This window comes from Ochotona curzoniae, unplaced genomic scaffold (assembly GCF_017591425.1).
Source record: "Ochotona curzoniae isolate NIBS_2020 unplaced genomic scaffold, NIBS_Ocur_1.0 scaffold_1852, whole genome shotgun sequence".
Taxonomy (NCBI): domain Eukaryota; kingdom Metazoa; phylum Chordata; class Mammalia; order Lagomorpha; family Ochotonidae; genus Ochotona; species Ochotona curzoniae.
This window is the reverse complement of record NW_024467087.1, coordinates 28,448,824-28,468,816: the sequence shown is the minus strand read 5'-3', so window position 1 is coordinate 28,468,816 and position 19,993 is coordinate 28,448,824. Positions and strand designations below refer to the sequence as shown.

Here is a 19,993-nt window from a genome sequence, read left to right as displayed (position 1 = left end):
TGCAGTAAGATTTTATCCACTGCTTTCATGATGTTACATTTACATTGAGGGTGTAAAAATCGGTGATGGGGAGCCAGTGCGATGGCTTAACAGGCTAATACTGCACCTACAATGGCCAGTATTTCACATGGGCACCAGTTCATGTCCTAGCTGCTCCACATCTGATCCAGCTCACTGCTTATGGCCTGCAAAAGCAACAGAGGCTCAAGGTCTTGGCACCTGCACCTTAGTTCTGGCTGTTGGAGCTGTTTGGGGAGTGAACCAGGGATGGAGAATCTTTCTGTCTTGCCTTCTCTGTGTAAATCTTTTCAATCAAAATAAATTTTTTTAAAAGTCAGTGATGGGTAGAACTGTTGGCATCTATACAGATTGAGGCGTTGGCACCAAACTATGGTACAGAAACTCCAGTTTTATTTCTAATGTTTCATCAAAAATACTATGATTTTCACCAACTCTTTACCTTTGAATAATTACGTATAATAATTTTGTGATAGAATGGGAGTTCATATTTCATGTCTGCACACTGAGTGAGGCATGATGATTAACTTGAGAAAAAGTATTTATACTGTTGAGTTTTAAGTAATACCAGCTGAATTTCATGGAATGTTCTTATTGGTTGAAGGATAATAGACAAACTGATTATTCAGACTTAGTTGACCTGTCTTATGGTTTTCTCAAATGGTTTTCTAGTGACTGTGTTTCTAGAAAAATAGCAAATAGCATTTGTTGTCAAAGAAAACTTCAGATAAAAATTAGAATTTTGGAAAACTTGTATCTGTCACCATGAACCTGCTTCCCATAAATTAAAAATATTGTTAATAAAACTGGTGTAGCAATGAAAGTAGTTTCTTAAAATGTATAGTGAAATATGTTAACATTTGTATGATCTGCATAGCTTAGTGATTTTAGTTTCTTGATTACCGATGCATTGTGTTTTCTTTGCTTGGTTTTCTAAAGGATCTAACCAAAATATGAGATAAAACAGTGGATTCTAATATAGCAGGATATGAAAAATCCATATTGACAATGACTTTGGTACTTTTGGTATAGCATCAAATGATATCTTCAATTATTGGAAAAGCCTTGTTATTTAAGAACTTCTCTTTTTCAGCTATGTCTCTGAGGCTAGATTCCTTCATATATTTCAGCCAAAATGACATAGATAGTAGATTGAATACAGAAGTATATTTGAATTCCAGCTGTCATCTATTAAGACATGCACTGGAAATTCATACATATATAAAAAAAATGACATTTTTCTCATTTCTAAAAAAATTCTTGGAAAAATCAACTTATTTTTTCGTAAAGATTTGTGCTATATAATTTTTATGTATTTTCCTGTTTTATGTTTTAACTTTCTCATTTTAATTTTTAGTATATTAAATTTTGATTGATACAAAGCACATAAATAAAAGCTCCTTGGAGTTCTCCATTTTTAAGAATGTAACGTGATCCTGAGGCCAAAATATCTCAGAACTGCTATGTGCCAGAGTGGAGGATGGTTGCCATCATTGCATTTACAACATAATTCTGATGAGATTTAGGGTGGATCTTTGGACTCCTCTTTTTGGGAACAATCAATAGGAGGTAGAACAAATGGTGTGAACTAATTAACCAAATCTGTTTTACATTCCACTGCTGCTACTTGATGACTGTGATCATGGTTAAGTTGTTTAATTTCCCTAAACATGGTTTTCTGTAAAGTGAAAAATAGCTGACTTAGCAGCTATTTTACAAGGACTAATTGTGACCTGTATATATTATGCCTGGCACATATTTGGAATGTTAATATCCTTTTCCTCCTTTTTTAGAGCCTAGTAATGGTTTTGGAATGCTCTTTGTTATTAGTATAGAATCTTATCCGTAGTGAGCTGATGTGATACAACCCATGGTAGTAAAATGTAAACTTTCCTTGAATCTTTGTACAACTTTTGTAGAGCTCTTTTTAGTTGTGGTAAGCTGTGAGGCAGTGGCAGTGTTAGTGGAATGAAGTAATTCAATTAGCCTAAGTAATGAAAGATTTTTTTGTGTGTGTAATACGTATAGTCACTATAACTAGGTCAGAATGGCATCAATGTTTACTCTGTTTTGGATAAATGCCATTCTTCTTTTTTTTAATATGTTTTTATTTTGACAATCCTTACATATTTAATTAGGGTAAAAAAGGTTCAAGGGCTACAGGGAAATGGGCAAGACCATCACTTCCATACCACTTCCTTCATGTATCTGAGGTAAAGGGGGATATAGAGGAAGAAGCCCCACCTAGTTTCCCACCCACCCTAAGTCCCGGATGTGGGGCATGCTCTGAGATACTCGATCAAGTGGTTCCAATAGTTCACCATTCATGGATCACTACCAGTCTCGCCACTCCAAGCACGATGTGATCGTTGAAGAATCCATTGATTGACACAGTCGCTTCCAGAGTCTCCATTTGCCCAGTATTTTGCTGCCAACAGATAGCTGAGGTTGACTTGTTCTGTCTTTTCTTGGTTAGGACTCTGAGTCCGGTGTCTCAACTGGGGAGATCCTCAAAGAAATTTTGAGGTATTCCCAGTCCAGATTCCTGCGTGTTCTAGCAAGCATAGGACCCGGCACAGTCCATCGCCCCAATCAGCTGGTGGTTGCAGTTGCTGGGTCGGTTCTGTCTCCATCCATGTCCTCCACTGGAAACAATGGGTGTTACAGTCCGGCCTGGTTCCGCCCTGGACACACTTGGCCCTCACAAAAACCAGTAGGAGCTGCAGCCCAGTCAGGGCGGCCCACAGTAACCCCAACCGGGCCCACCCCCTACCCTGGCTTGCCAGTATGTATGGCAGACTAGTCCAGTCTGTCCCACATTCCCTTCTGCTCATATACTTGCCAACGGGTGTTGCGACCTAATTCCATCCAACCATCTCATCCAACCAGCCCTAACGGATGTTGTTGGGTGTCTGTCTAGCCACCCCAGGCCCTGTCCTAGTTCCCGTGCCCTCCTGTGGAAGGTGATGACCCAAGAGGGAGGAGCCCACTATTTCCCTCCCAGGTCACTCCCACTCCAGTTGTGCCCTGTGGTTCAACTCGACATGACTAGCCCCCTGTACCAGCTTCTGCCAGCTGATGCTGCAACCAAGCCCCAACAACCCTCACCCACTCTGATTGTAGATTGCACCAGTGGGAATAGTCAGCCCAGCCTGGTTTTCACCCAATCTGCTTCACATGAGGTGCGCAGGTGCTGTGGCCCTGCCTGGTCTGGTCTACCCCCTACCCAGCTCATGCTCCTCAGTGGAAGTAGCTGTTCAGCTAGGGAACCACCCCTTATTCCCCTGCCAGCTCTGCCTCCTCCCTTCCTGATTCTCGTGTGTGCTGGTTGGGCGCTGCGGCTGCATCCAGCTCAGGCTACCTCACCTTGGCATTCCAAGTTGTGTATTTCTTTTGTCACGACCGGACCTGGTTCGACCCATACTCTGTTCTGGCGTTCGGATTTACCAGTGGATGACGTGAACAGATTCAGCCTGGTCTGCCCCCGAACCATGCCAAATGTATGCCAGTGGGACACTTTCCATGACCTCTTTGCTGTTACCTTCCATGTTTCTTGCGCCGACCTGCAGGGTCTGTGTCCTGCCAGAGGAGTTGCCTGGGCTCCTCCATCAGAACCCCTCCAAGTGCCAGGTTTCGTGCATACCAGTGGATCCATGTGCCAGTTCGCCTCCTGTCCTAGCAGGAACAGTGGCCTTTCCTAACTGGCCTTCATCCCATTCTGGTTCTTGCTGTAGGATGTTTCAGCCCAGCCACGGCTCGTCCACACCCCCATATAGCTCGTATATGGCTCAGTTGGGGTTGAGACCTAGCCTAGTCTGTCCCACATCTACCCTGGTCCTCCAAAGCACCAGAAGGTGTTGCGGTCTGGCCTGGCCCGGTACGTCTTATTCCAGTCCACACTTGTGCCATGGGAGATGACAACTGTATCCAGACCTGACCGCAGCCCCATCCACCTGTTGTGACCCCTGCCTTAGACACTGTGGCTCAACTCTGTGGTTAATGTGGACCAGTTGGAGCCAAAACCTAGCTGGGCATGTCCTGAGCTCCACCCTGTGTTCCAATCATGCTTGTGGGCTAAGGTTTGCTTAGTCTAAACCTTCAGGTCTCAGTCCCACACTTGCATTAAGGTTTCATGTCCCTGTTCCTGGGAATCACCAGAAATTAGTGTCTAACCTACGCTAATGCTGGTCTTATTTATGGGTGTCCCTAAGCAGCTATTTCACATCATAAAAACCCCAGAGCTCAAGCTCGCTGCTGGGTGGCCAGCAGGCAGAGCCTGGCACCACTTGGTGCACTGGCTGCCCAGAGCCCAGGCCTCTGCCCCCGCCTTGTGGCGGGGACTGTGGCCGAGACCCCGGTGGGGTTCCGTCCGGCAGGAGCGCCCCTCGACAAGTGCCACCTTGAGGGGGGGTTAAGCCCGCCTCTTGCCCTGAGACTGGGACCCACCCGACCTGTCCTGCCGCCAGCTTTTGGCTGGCGGGGTGCAGGGCGGAGCTAGAAATTTACCCCAGCTCCCAGCCATCTCTCACGGGTACTCACCCATGAGGGGCTTTAGGTGTTCCCGGGCCAGGAGAAGGCCTGGGACTCTGCCCCCGCCTTGTGGCAGGGACTAAATGTCATTCTTCTTAAAAGAATATTCTTAGAAGTGGATTTTTTTTAAAAAAGTGAATTTCATTTATTTGAGGAGCTGAATTAGAAAGAGGTTTATGTATCTGCTCATTGACTACCCAAATGGCTGTAATGGATATTGCTTTCTCAGGTGAAGAAGTGAAGCCCAGATCTTCTTCTAGGTCTCCTATGCTAGTCAAGGGTGACAAGGACTTGGGCCATCCCCCACTGCTTTTTCAGGTGTATTAGCAAGGGGCTGGATCAGAAATGGAGCAGCTCAGATTTGTACAGGTGTCCATATGGAGTGCCAGGACTGAAGGTGGTGGCTTAACCCAGTATACCGTAATACCAGCTTATGATAAGTCATTCAAACTGAGGTGATATGAAATGTCATTGTGATTTTGATATGATTCAGTTTTCTACTAACTTTTGAAGTACCATAGTATACTTACACTTAATGTTTTATTTGAAAAATGTTCTTACTGTCTTTGGTTTTTTTTCTCTTAGTTACTAATATTTATATGCAAAGTTCCCCTGCTGCCATTGCTGTGATCTTTCTTACAGTTGATACAATTTCCTTCTGTCAGAACATCCATGAGTATCTGTTTCAGTGAATTTTTGTGTCTGAAGTATATACCATATGCATTCTTTATTTCAGATACTTTCTCAAATGGTGAGCCTGTATTGATCCCTCATGGAGCAGTCTATTATACAATAATGTCAGATCCCTATGGACAACCACCTTTGCCAGGTTATGATGCCTGCTTTCCTGTTGTGCCAGATTACCCCTGTGTTAGCCCATGGCATCCAGTTGGTACAGCATATGTCGGTTCTCCTCCAGTTCATGGTGCTACAAATCCTGGGCCAGGTGGCTATATTGCTTCACCTTCCTCACCTCATTATGTACCTCAGAATATGTAAGATCCAACAGTATGATGTATTCTTGAACTGCCATTTCTTGCTGTTTTTGTTTTTTTAAAGTCTTTAATGTTAGTGTATCAATGATTACATGGGTAGAATGGTTTCTGTTGTATCTGTGTTCAAAATTTTTTCGTTTAAAATAGTAGTTTAAGTAATAGTATTTTGGGTTGCGAATGAAGAAATTGAGACAACAGAATAACGAGCCTCATATTGAGCAATTCATTTCATTCAGCTGCTTTCCTGTCAGCTGGTTTGTTGACTTTAAGTTAGATGATGGCTAGTAAGAGAAGTAAATCACACAGGTTGTTTCCTTGGTTTAGAGGTCATTCATATTAATCCATGTGAAGTTGGAATAACTTTCACTTTTCTCTACAAAAGGTAACAAGAAAACCAGTAGCTCTTGCTTCTGGATAGCTCAATATTAAATGAAAGTGCTCTTCAGGTTTCTTAAGACTTGTTTGGACTCAACTGTGTTCTGTGACAATCAGCTTTAAAGGCACTTGGTGCTCTGCTTTGGATTTATCTCGTATGCTATTGTTTAATACTGGATTTATGTAACTTTTACTGCACAGTATTGAATGGTGTCCTTTGCACAGTTAGCAGTAAATAAAAACTAGCATTTAAAATTGCCAAAATGTGTCAGGTTTTCTTTTTCACTTTTTCATGGCTGCAAAGGGTATACCAGACATTTGATTATTTCAGCATGTTTTTCCCCTGGCATTTTGATTGCAAAAGAATGTGAATTTATAGCATGTGCTGATGGGGGTAGTTGTGGGGTTATTTGAAATGTCATTCAATCTGAGGTCACTGTAATGCATATTGCTGTATCTAGTTATTTTCTCCTGAGGATGCTCTTTTTAAAATTGTATTTTTGTTTTCAGAAATATCTGTTAATCCATTTATGGAACATTAATCTCAACTTTTCCATTGTCCTGTACTTAGTGTTTTTCATCTTGCTAGTTTTAACTTGTTCTCTAACTTTGACTAGTCTGTCTTTGTGAGACATGTCATCAGCCCCTTTACCTTTTCCCATTCATCTGTCCAACAAGATGTTACATATTCCAGTTAGTTCTGTTTTGAAGCACAATTTGTCCTAAATGTTTTGCAGTATTTCACTTGACAAACAGCTGTTTAGCAAGTGTTCTTTGGCTGCCCCCCTAAAACCCATTTTGTTATTTTTTTTAATTATTTATTTGAAAGGCAGAATTAAAGAGGACTAGAGTAAGGGAGCGATGGAGCATTGGTGGAGGGAGCAGGGAGAGAGAGAATGAGAACTGACATCTTTTGTCCACTAATTCATTCCCCAAGTGGCTGCCATACGCAGGACTGAGCTTCACTGAAACCAGAAACCTAGAACTCAGTTCAGTTTCCCACCAAAGTGGTTAAGATCCCAGTGCTTGCACTGTCTTTTACTTTCCCAGGTGCATTAACAGGAAGCTGGGTCAGAAATAGAACAGCTGGGACTTGAGCTGGCACTTGGGCTACTGGCTTCACAGAGGCTGGCTTGGCCCACTGAACCACAATGCCATCCTAAACCTGTTTATTTAAAGGCTAACTGTGCTTGTTATTTTTAATCCCTGATTCTTCACCACTGGCAGCAGGAGCCATTTGAGAAGTGAGAGGTGTGTGAGCGTTAAACTGAAGCAGAAGCCATTGCCCAGAAGTTGTCCTATCTTCAATGTACCCTTTGCAACGTGATGGATATCCCAGATAAGTAGACATTATTGATTCAGTTGTTTCTGGCTCCATATTAAAAAGCCTTGATCTAGTGGGCTGGTGTAGTGGCATGTAAAGCCACTGACTGGCTGTTGCATCTCAGGTGGATAACGAATATGCCCCCAGGTGTTAGAGCCTCTGCAGAGGCTCCATCCACTGGGGGAATGAACCAGTAGATGGAAGATTCTTTCTCTCTCTCTGTCTCTCTCTCTCTTTGTAAATCTGACTTTAACAAAAAAAAAAAATCTTTAAAAAAAAACTTCTGATTGCTTAATTTTTGAATACATTAGCAATGTAAAGTCTTGCTCTAGAAATTGGCATCAGAAAACTTAAAACTAGATGACAGTGCACTGATGTTTGCAACAAAGTAACTGAGTGTATTAGTGTTTTAGCATCTTTTCTAACTTGTTGGATTCTTAAGTTTGTGTAGACCCTAAATTATGGTTTGCGTAAATGTTGATTTTAGTCAGGCTTATACCATGAGGCTGTGCCCTGTCCACAGATTTTTCAAATGTGCTAGCATTTCTCAAGTGTAGGTAAGTCACAAGTGATTTCCTGTATCTTCAACAGTCATTTGTTTACTGATTCGCTTCCAAGGGCAGTTTATTAAGAGGGTTGTAGTCTGTCTTAAGAATGTGAGTCTGGGGCCTGGCAAGAGTGCCTGGATCCTCACCTTGCATTTGCCAGGATCCCATGGGTACCGGTTCATATCCTGGCTGTTCCATTTCTCATCCAGCTTCCTGCTTGTGGCCTGGGAAAGCAGTCAAGGATGGCCCAAAGGTTTGGAACCCTGCACCTACATGGGAGATCCAGAGGAGGCTCCTGGCTCCTGGATCGGCTCAGCTCTGGTGGTTGCGGCCATTTGGGGAGTGAACCAGCAAGCGAAAGATATTTCTCTCGGTATCTGCTCCTCTATATATCTGCCTTTCCAATTAAAAAAAAAAAAAGTAAAAATGTGAGTCTGGAATTCAGCTGCTTTTGATAGGCACATCTGCCTTTAGTTACCAATTGGAAACTTGTGGGTTTCTTCCTTGTTCTGAGTGCCATTAACAATTATTGTAATTTAATCAGATGCTTTTTATTTTCTTAAAAACCTGAAGCCAACTTGTATACTAAATTGACCTAATATTTATGAAATGTAATCTATATTTGTGGTCTATTTAAGTCATAAATTCTTTGGCTTGTGTGTTCTCATATGTCTTCTCTAAGAAATAATTGAGGAGTGAGTCTTTAAAAAAAAAGATTTATTTCATTTTTATTGGAAAGGTGGATATACAGAGAGGAGAGACAGAGAGGAAGATATTCCGTCCGATGATTCAGTCCCCAAGTGAGCACAACGGCCAATGCTATGCCAATCTGAAGCCAGGAGCCTCTTCCAGGTCTCCCACACGGGTGTAGGGTCCTAAAGCTTTGGACCGTCCTCGGCTGCTTTTCCGGGCCACAGGCAGGGAGCTGGATGGGAAGTGGAGCGGCCAGGATTAGAACCAGCGTCCATATGGGATCCCGGGGCGTGCAAGGCAAGGACCTTAACCACTGCACCACCGCGCCGGGTCTGAGGAGTGAGTCTTCACCCAAGGAAGACAAGGCTGAAGATAACCTGTCCTGTAGCAAAAGACTGCAGTGATTGTTGGGGCAGCTGCCCGATAAAAGTAGGTGCTGTGGCAATTCCAAACCTCTAAGACTTAAAAGCCTGTAGCAGAAATATCGTATATTTCTTTACTTACTTACTACCTTTGTAGTTGTCCTTAATGTTACCTACGCTATCCTGTCTTGACCAAGTTGCATCATTAGAAATATGGAAGGAGGGAGAAACGGGCATTATGGTTTATTTGAGAACCTTTACCTCCACCCTGTCAATGATAGGAATCTGATACACTAAAGATACAACATTGAATTTTTTCCAATTTAAGGAAAAAGAATCAAATCATTTTTATTTTTATGTCAATTGTGTATCCTTAAAACTAATTGTAGCTGTCTGCCTTGATTAAGAACAGATGAAAGGATTGAGTCTGTTTTACTCTTGAAACCCAGGTGTTGTGAATTTAAAACAGCTTTCATTTCCTTGGATGATTTGATCAAGGGAAAACCTTTTAATTAGCTTTGGAAAGGAAGTATAAACAAACAAATCATGGCGTTGTTATGTGAACAGCAGACATGGAGAGTTTAATTCAGACATAAATCATGGAAGGTGAACTAATCCATTGGAGAAGGTGTGGCATGCACTTGATCTAGACGGTTCTAAATCTTGGACAATTTCGGTTCCTTTGATGTGAAATTTTGAGCATTTTATTTTTCCATTTATGAAAGAACTGACAATTTGTAAGCAGAACATGACCTGTCTCCCCACATCCTACCTACAGTGTTAAGTTTCAGGAAAGTATCTTGATATAGAACATTTTCTCTTACCTCAAATATCATAGGCAGTTTTATGTGGGCAAAAGTGTTAAGTTCTTTTCCCAAATAATTGTTTGGATTCTGATGGATTCAAGCCACTTGGAAAAAATATTAAAATCCTTTCCAGACAAAGTTATTAGTTAATGTTCTAAATTAATACTGTTCTGTGGATTCTGAATTCCTTCACATGATTAGCAAATTTTTCTTGCAAGATCTTAACGATTTTTTGTTAATTCTGTATATGTGAGTGTATTAAGTACAGCTTTTCAGATTGCTGAATTGTGAGGGGAAAAAATGTTCCACAGTACTAGGGTCCTAAAATGCTTAGAGAAACTGTTTAGTTTCCTTGCTCTAAAATATATTAGCCACCTCAAAATTTTCACCTTAATTAAAATACTTTTCATTTGTTCTGCTTGCTTTAGCAATTGAATTTTGTATTTTCTTCTTTTTCCATTAGTTCTGCTGAAATACTTTTTCCTTTCCCCAAGAAGGTCTTCCTTTCTTGATTGTTCTAATCACAGTATACATTTGGTTTTTGTTAACTTAGTTTTTTTCCCACTACTCATTGCTTATTTTTCCAATACTATGAAAGTTTTGAAATGTACAGAAAGCTGTGCTAAGTGCAATGGCTCAGTGTCTAAATCCTCATCTTGCTATCATTGGGAATCCCATATGGATACCGGTTCCTATCCTGCCTGCTCCACTCCCCATCCCACTCCCTGTTTGTGGCCTGCAGTGGAAGATGGCCTACATCCTTGGGACCCCTGCACCCACTTGGGAGACCCGAAAAATCTCCTGGCTACAGATGAGCTCAGCACTGGCCATTGCAGTCATTTGGAGAAGGAACCAATGGGTGGAAGCTCTGTCTCTCTTCTCCATAAAATCTCATCTGCCTTTCCAATTAAAGAACATTTTTTTCAAAAGGACAGCAAATTGAAAGAATTTTTGAATGAAGATATGTATGCACCACCTAGATTGCATAATGAATATTTTACAATACTTTTTCAAATATCCATCCCCTAAATTTAAGTACAGTTCACCCCAAACATCTCAACATGAATATTATTAACTAAAATTCAGGATTTCTTAAAAAAAAAAGTATTGGAAAACCAGATATACAGAGAGGAGGAGACAGATGGGAAGGTCAGCTGATCAGGATCCAGGAGCTCTTCTGGGTCTCCCACATGGGTGCAGGATCCCAAGGCTTTGGGCCATCCTCAACTGCCCTCCCAGGTCACAAGCAGGGAGCTAGATCAGAAGCGGGGCCACTGAGACACAAACTGGCTCCCATACAGGATCCTCGTGCATGCGAGATGAGGACTTCAGGCACTAGGCTACCATGCTGGGCCCAAGTTCAGGGTTTCTTAAATACTTTTTTCTAAGGTAAATTTTACTTGCAGTAAAGTGCAAGAAAGGTTAGATATTTGATTTAGTGAGTTTTGACAAATCCTAGCCGATGCAGCCCAAGGCCTTATCAAGGTGTTATAACCTCTGAAAATTCTTTTATGCTGCTTCCCGGTAAAGCCTTTCTTTTATCCACATCCCTCAGGTTGCAATTATTTATTCCAATTTTTACTACTATCACACATTAGTTTTCTGTTTCCTAAACCATGTGTAAGTTAATCAATTTGTACTCTTTGTACTGCTTTCAGTATAATGTATTTGGGATTCATTAATATGTTTTGATAGTTCCCTTTTTATTTCTGTTTAGTAGTTATTTGTGTGCTTTGTTCTGCTGATGGGTACTCGGTTCGTTTCCGACTTTTAGATATGAATAAAGCTGTGGTTACTATGAACATTTCTCTAGAAATCGTTGTGTGGGTGCTAATTTCCATTCTTCTTGGAAGAGAATTGTTGGGTCATAGGTTAGGTGTATTGCTAAAAATTGCTGAGTGTTTTTCTAAAGTAATCATACCATTTTACATCCCTATCGACAGTGTATGAGTATTCTAGATTTTCCGTCTCCATGAACATATGGTCATGTCGTTTGATTTTGCTTTTTGCTATTATAGTGGGTGTCTAAATGACATCTTGTGATTTAAATATGCATTTCTCCAAGGTTTTTTCATAATGATCACTTTTATGTGTGTACTAATTAGACTTTTATGTATGTATTCCTTTGTGAAACATGATCAGATTTTTGTTTTTTGCATTATAGGGATAATTTGTACATGTTGGTTACAAATCATTGTCAGAAACATTTTTGCTTTTTAAAATTGTCCTTATCTAACTAGCATGGACTCTTATGCCCAAAATAATTGGACCAGGACTACTTACAAGTTATTTAGCTAAAATGTAAGCCGTTTTACTTACACTAACCAGTGTTCTGATGGCCTAAAAGTTTAACTATTAAAACAAAATACAATAAAACATCAGCAATATGAATTAGTTGGAGGAAAGATAATTGTTGTCAGGTATGTTAAGCATAAAAACTTAGAGGGAATGGCAGCTAATACTTGAAGTATTGTTCACATGTATTTAAATTTAATCATGATCAGCCTTTCCTTGGTTTATATGGTTTTCTGATTCACAGATTCAAACTGCTAATGTACAACCTTTGTCATACTTTAGGTACTCAGTAGAAAATAATAAATTTCTCTATTGCATTAGGCCTGTGAGGTTTTCTAGTGTTGTAAACAAAGTTTCATAATTGCATTGACCTCTTTATCTTATCAGCTGATAGATTTATGAGTAATTATTTAAGAAAAGATTTATTTATTTTTATTTGAAAGTAGGATTTATAGAGAGGAGATACAGCAAGATCTTCAATCTGCTCTTTCACTCCCGAAGTGGCCACAGTGCCTGGAGCTATGCTGATCTGAAGCCAGGTGCTTCTTCCCAGTCTCCCATGCACATGCAGGGTTCTAAGGCCTTGAACCAACCTCTACTGCTTTCCTAGGTCACAAGCAGCAAGCTGAATGGGAGGTGGAGCATGTCGGATAGGAACCTGCACCCTTATGGGATCCCGGCACGTGAAGGCAAGGGCTTCGGCCACTGAGTCATTGTGCCATTCCTATGAGTGATTGTTAAATTTTAGAATATTTAATAGTCAGAGCTCTAATGAGAAATATCAAGATCAGAACGATGTCTTTTTAGTCATGCACTTTTCAAAATAGGGTGCAGAGATCTGTTTGTATTTCTATTATTGATTATAGTGTAAAATCCATTACTCATAAATGCTTATTAATAATAGCTGGCTTGGGCCCAGTGCAGTGGCCTAGCGGCTAAAGTCCTTGCCTTGTATGCACTGCAGTCCCATATGGGCACTGTTTCTAATCCTGATGGCCCCGCTTCCCATCCAGCTCCCTGCTTGTGGCCTTGAAAGCAGTCGAGGATGGCCCAAATCCTGGAGATCCTACACCCATGTGGAGACCCAGAAGAAGCTCCTGGCTTTGGATTGGCACAGCACTGGCCATTGTGGTCACTTGGGGAGTGAATCATTGGATGGAAGGATCTTCCTCTCTCTCCTCCTCTATATATATATCTGACTTTGCAATAAAAATAAATTTAAAAATAGTAATAGCTGACTCAAAGATTACATTGGAAAAGGGTGGTACAGACACACGTTAAATCTGAGTAACCATACATACGGGGGTAGGGAAGTAAATGCTTTATTTTTGTTTATACTGAAGCTAAAAATACATAAAAGCATTACACAAGATTGGTGTTTTTTTTTAACAGTTAAGATTGACACTGAGTTTACACTTCTTACAGAAAATAAGTTACTGAAGAGGTTTTAGCTTTTAAAATAGTCTGCAAAGCCAGAATGTCATTTTCACAAACACATTTTGAATTTTTCATGATTAAGCTCAGGATATATAATTTGAAACTTTCTGACACCAGCACTTTCTGTATGGTAATGTGTGAGTGGGGCACCATTTAGGCTGAGAAGATGAAGGAAGCACACCCTTTATTTTTATACATATATATAGAGAGAGCGAGCCAAACTGCAGTCATTGTTTCAGGTAGAAAGTAACCCCACCCTGTTTTAATCCCATCTTTGAGAAATCTTAAAGAAATTGAGTCCTAGGAAGAATTGAAATGATTGCTGTCCTCTTGAATACTACCCATAGTGTGCCTTGCTGTGTTAGAAGGAACAAAAAGGAGTTGTTTTCCCTTGAGAAAAATGTATTCATCCTTATCTGCACTGAAATGCCCTAAGAGGTCTTTGTATGTGGATTGGAATAAGAGGACTTAGGGCTTGACTTTTCCTGTGTTAAAGGTGTAATTTGATCATTTTAAAGATGATAATTTATCCAATTAGATTTCCTTTAACAGTAAGGAAACCACAGACAAATGTACTAACCCTACAGGTTTAATAACCTCATGAGCTCATGTAACATTTGACTTAGTGCTGTTGTTTCCAGTGATCCTGTTAAAGGCTTGAGAATTCTAATGGCTTCTGCTCAAATATGCTAAGTCTACTTAGCAGCACATTAAACTATAGATGACTTTGCTTTATTTAAGCTGATCATTTAATATATATTGTAAAAAAGTGCAAGGTGTGATGACAAAATGATGAAGTTATACTTTAAGAAATCTTGGTCTTACATGGGAAAGATCAAGTCTGAACATGTGATTGTTCAAATGACCTGAAAATTCATCTGTCTCTTACTGTCTACCTACTAGATTCCCATGCCCTTGCTTCTGCTACTAGGGCTCCACTCCATTTTTCTGTGGAGGCTCTTGGAGGCTTTTTGTTGTCCCCTTTTGCCTAGTTGTCAGATTGTTATGAAACTGCCATTTCCTATGGACCAAATATGGCTTGGAGAGCCAATTCTATTTCAGTGCAAATATTTTAAAGGTTGAATCTTTATGGTGTTTCCAAATCAGGATATTTTGTACCTAAATATGTGACTCTCTACAGTGTTCTCCTTGGGAGGTTTAGGCTTATTACTCCAAGTGACTTTGTGATGTTAGAGTCCTGACTCATTGGAAAAGAAAGTGAGGAGTCTTGATTGGGGACGATACAAGTATTCTACGTCTGGATTTTGGTTGGTAGTTCCAAGTGTATACATAAAACTAAAAACAGTGAATTGTGTACTTTAAATTGATGTAGGTGAGTGTACGTAAGTTGTTTCTTAGAGTTTATAAGGAAAACAATCCCTCTGGAATCCAAAGAGCAGTATTAGCTCACTTTATAAACCAACCAAGAAAATTCTTGTTATGATGGTGTATATCAAAGTGTCTGTTGTCTAACGACATTTGAAAATGTTTGTTTTTACTAGAAAAAGTAGTGCCCAGTTCAGTTACCCACTGTTTTAGAAAAACACTAAGTTTATACTTCTTACAGTGTGGATCACATTTTTTTTTGCTGTCTAGGATATGCAGTGACTGAATTATAGGTTTTTAAACTCCTCTCAATGGCACAAGTCAATATTGGGTTGAATAATGGCAGCAATATTGGAATATGAATACAACTTTAATTTGGATATATAAATTTTGGCAACTTCGTGAAAATACCAATCTGTTTTCTTTATAATTCCACTTTATATGTTTGGTCCAAATTTGGAACCAAGTATGACACAAGATAGGTAATCTGGATTTTCATATAGTCTATCTTTTCCTAAATTTAGCTTTCATTTCTTTCTTGTAGTTTTGATAAAACTATACTATTTCTTAGATAAAATGTGGGGAAGTCAATCCTTCAAATAATTGTCAGTATGTACAGATTTATGAAAACTAGTTGGTGATATTGAAAAATTTGAAGTATAACTATACTATGGGTCTGGTGTATTGAATTCAGGATTGCAGTGATCCCAAAGCTGAGAACTTGTACCATCTGAAATGAAAAATATGAACCAACATTTAAAAGTGATTTATAGGTTGTTGAACTATTTTCATATTCTGTTGCAGTTCTTTTCAGGGAGAACGTAATATCAATTTTTCATTCTGGAAACCATATTTTTAATCAGGCGGAATGCATCTCAGTTTGGTAGTTTAGTCCCATATGTTTTTTAAAGACTGTTTCTTTTTTTTTAAAGCAGAGTGACAGGAAAGGAGATGTAGCAAAAGAGATCTTTCATCTAAAAGAGCAGCAGCAGTTAAGTCTGAGCCAGGCCAAGGCCAAGAGCCTGAGGTTCCATCTGGGTCTCCAATGTGAGTGGCAGGGGCCAAGTACTTGGGCCATCTTCCACTTCTTTCTTGGGCACAGTAGCAGGAATCTGGGTCAGAAGTGGAGCAGCAGGTACTTGAGGATATGGGATGCTGGTGTCACAAGCTGCAATTTAACTCACTACCACAGTGCTGGCCCAGTCCTGTGGTTTAAAGTGCTCATCTGCAATCACCTTTACTTTGAAAGCTTTTATTTTTTAATATTTTACTGTTGCCATTTAAGTCCCTCGGGAATGCCAACAAAAAATACAGAATAGTCTGTCTTGTCTTCCAAGAGTCAGTATTAAGGTTTGTCACAAAACGGGAGAGTTGTCATGAGAGTTTTCCATTTGGAAGGTGATTGGTGACAATGAGTGGAGGGCTATTTTAAACTTTTGGGGGAAAAAAAGAACCAGGACCAGCTTAACTCTGCTCATTCATGGTTTCCTACCTTAGGCTTAAATAAAAGACATACTATATTGCTGCCTGTTTATTCAAGTGCCGCTGAGCACAATGGCTTGATTTGTGTGTATTTGTATGTTCATATGTTGGAATACAAGCTTTTAATGCCAAAGTACAAAATATGTTGTAAATTAGTACAAATGATCTTCATTCTGCAACCCATTCTTCAGTCTTTTTTTTTCTGGGTTTTACTAAGTCCTTTGGAGTTGTAAATTAGGATTTTTGGAAGGAGGGAGGAGATACTTGTGCTACCGTCATGGATATGTGGAAATTGACTGCGACGATCAGAAGTGTGAACTCTGTTATTGCAGTAATTGTTTTTCTGTTCCTTTGTGTGATGATGGGAAGCCTTTATAGAGTTTTCCCAATTTTTCACATCAGGTAAGAAAACTGGCTTTTGGTGTAAGGGCATTCCACTTAATTTTGTATTTAACTGTCATAATGCCTAATATGTGTATGTTTCTCAAGTAACCTTAAATACTGATGGTATACTTTTGGAAAACGGAAAAGCACAACTCGATCCATATACAAATTTATTCTAGATTGTGAGAGATGAAACCAATTAAAAATGCTCAGCACCCTGGCTTGCTGCTTGAATCATTCCAGCAATTAACTCCTGTTGCTTAAACATTCCGTTTTGTAAAAGCTGCCTGTTAGTGCCTTTCTCTGGAACACTAAGCAGCATATTAAATCATAGGCCACATATCAGCATTTGAATAGTAATAGCTCAAGTGTGCAGACTTTATTTTTGCCAAAATGTGTATTTTTTTATATTTTACAGTAAAGCTCATTTTTCCTGACCTAAATGCTTATTCTTAAAACCGGAAACCTCAAATCCCTGTAGCTCTCAGTTATATTACAGAGAATGCTGTCATGGTAGTTCACCACATCTCAGTGCCTTCATTAAAAAAATTAGTCTTGTTTCCTCTCCCTTCCAAATGATCTGGTAATTACCAAAAGGAATGAAGGACTGAGGTCAGCACAGTCCAATACTATTTTGTTTCATTAGGCGTATGTGTACATTGACTAGGGTCCCACCTTTAGGAACATCCCCCCACAAAAGCAAAGCAAGCCAAAATTCTGATCTGTTCCAAAGAAATGCTAGGGGTCATTGGCAGTACCATGGAAATAGCATTTCTGTGTGATGCTCAGTTTCCAATAGCTAGTTCTACACCAAGGAGGTGAATATCTGTAACAAACTAAATAGAGAAAGCCAAAGAAAGAATCTGAAATGCTCCGAGTTATGAGGCAAAGCTAGAGTGACTGGAAGTAGGGGGAGCTCCGAAATTATAACAAGGGGGTTATCCAAGTGATCTCAACAAGTAACTTATATTGACAAGTCTATACAAGCAATCGGTTCATCAGCACGCTTTTGAAAACTTGATTGTCAAACTAATATGCTCAAATCTTTGTTTTAAACAGTGGAACATCTGCCTAACTTTACGTTGTCTTTAACTGATGATAAACCAAGGTCTGGCCCGTTAAACTATCCGATAGTTAAAACACAAGTTGAGCCATACATACAATGCAGGGTAAATGCCAAATGGTTGCTTATATTTTCTGGCTAACATAGCCTCATGTTGTCCTCTAAAATTCCCGTTGAAATTTCCAAAGGAGATTTCCATTGCCATAAGAATTACAAAGTTCTTTTTGAAAAGGGTATTTAAGTCATTCAAAAGGTAGATGTCCTAATGTTTTTTAAGTTCTTATACCAAATTGCAGGTAGCTTTTTAAATGTTTTGCACTTAGCTGAAATAGCCTAAATTAGGCCACAATGTAATGAAAATGATAAAGATTATGGAAAATATAACTGGGTATTTTAAAAGTATTCCCATGGAAATAGAAATAAAACATTCATGTCTATAAAATGTGACTTTTACCAAAAATGATTTTCATTTTAGAATCGTTCTGTTTGACCCTAGACTTTAAGCTAGAACTGTAGATCATAACTTCAACAGTGGTTAACTGTAATAAAATGCAGACACTGTAGTATTTTTACCCTTACTACTGAAGAGATGTGAGTGTAACTATGGGATCAAGCAAATGAACCCAGTGTGTGTAAAACTTACAAGAATGCCAACTGCAGTGGAGGTGAGTCATGGTATAAATATTTTTGATAAGTACATGATTTATAATTATGATTTCTAAGCATGCTTTTAACTGAAATTTTTTAAGTTCATAGCATTTTAAGTAATGACAAAAGGTATTTGTGGTGGTCATTTTATTTGTATACCTGTATATAACGTACATACTTAATAATAGTTTCTGTGATTTATATTTGAGTTGTTGGGTTCTGTGATCTTGAGCAAGGTGTTAGACTCTTTTGGTCCTTTTCTGCTTGTGAAATAAAAGGTTGGAATAGAGTTAATCTTATCTAAGATTCTCTTTTATACCTAATCTTTTATGCTTGTAAATTTACTCAGGTTGTCTCATACTTTCTCTGGGGTCAGAGGATATAGCCATTTTTATTTGAGATACCATTTTTGATAGTAGGTAATCAAAACTGCAGTGGAGAAATCTTCCTTCCTACATTCTACTGAATAAAAACATTTGTGTTGTCAACATAAAGGGACATTGGCTTTAACCTCCATTAAATGAGGCCTCAACATTGCTAGTGAAGTCCTAAGCTCCAGTCATGCAGAGAATACCCTGAAAATGTTGGAAAAACAATGTACTGTCCTGAAATATGACACTAGCTCCTTTCACCCGTAGGTGCTGACTACTGTGATTTACACATGTTCTTTCTTTAGAACACAGCTGAGAGAAGAGTGCATTTTGGAGCATGCCTCTGTGTCTGATCACCCTATTCTTTGACAAATTGGTAACATAATTGCTAGAACAGTTATATCAGAAATTATATACACATTTGAGAGACACTTAAGAAATAGCGCTATGTAAAAATTTTTAGGTACCATCAGTACAACTCAGTCGAGTAGACAAATTTTTATTGTTCAATGTCATCTTGACAATTCAGAAAGAGGAACTCCTATTAATGTTGACAACTAAAAGAACAGAAGGAAACCCAACTAACACTTCCTTTTTAGGGACACACAGTATGAATTTAAACTCCAGGATCCAGATCTAGCAGGGCTGTTTTAGGTCATTTACTAGGGTTTAAATTGGAGAAGCTTTTGTACAAATGCTGGTGAGAACCACTCTTGCTCAGCAGGCTATCTCCTGGTGATTATCGGATCTAAAATTATGACCACATGTGTTATGGACTTCATTTTTAAACTTCAACCTTTGTATTCTAATGAGGCACTCTTGAGCTGTATAAAATAAGACAGCAGAATTTGTATTATGTTTACCCTTTCATGAGTTCGCTAGGGTTGTTATATCTAACACAAGCTTACACATGCAATTCCATTGCTCCCAAAGAATATTAAAACTGCAACCTGAACAAGGTTATCTAGACCTAAAATCGACTTTTTTTTTCTGGAAGCAAACTAAAGATGCTCATTTCTCAGGCTCTTAACACCTCAGTAGAATGTCACTTTTCTGATAGAAAATGTTTCAAACCCAGGCTTTTATCTTAGAAACTCTTTGATAGCAATGATGATTAAAACTATCAGCAGTAGATGGGACCTTATAAATAGACCAGCTAATGATTTTTTTTTCTTGCCAGTGTATGAGATGTAGTGGTTGTTGGTTAGAGTGCAGTATAAGGTTTTTTTAGAAAAACCATACGTATCCTAAATACTAGTTTTGATACTATCAAATTTCAAAATGTAGTTAACTGAAACACACAAACACCAGAAAGGATTTCACCTAACTTATTAGA

General features: G+C 39.2%; 1 protein-coding gene across 1 annotated transcript in view; it reads left to right on the top strand.

Annotated features, from left to right (window-relative positions):
* The window catches only part of ALG13 (ALG13 UDP-N-acetylglucosaminyltransferase subunit), a 91,423-nt gene extending 85,329 nt beyond the window's left edge, over window positions 1-6,094 (top strand). Inside the window, 1 exon segment of the mRNA XM_041000107.1 lies at window positions 5,285-6,094. Coding sequence (XP_040856041.1) covers window positions 5,285-5,547 — 263 coding nt within the window. The 3' untranslated portion in view covers window positions 5,548-6,094.
* The last annotated feature ends 13,899 nt before the right edge of the window (window positions 6,095-19,993 follow it).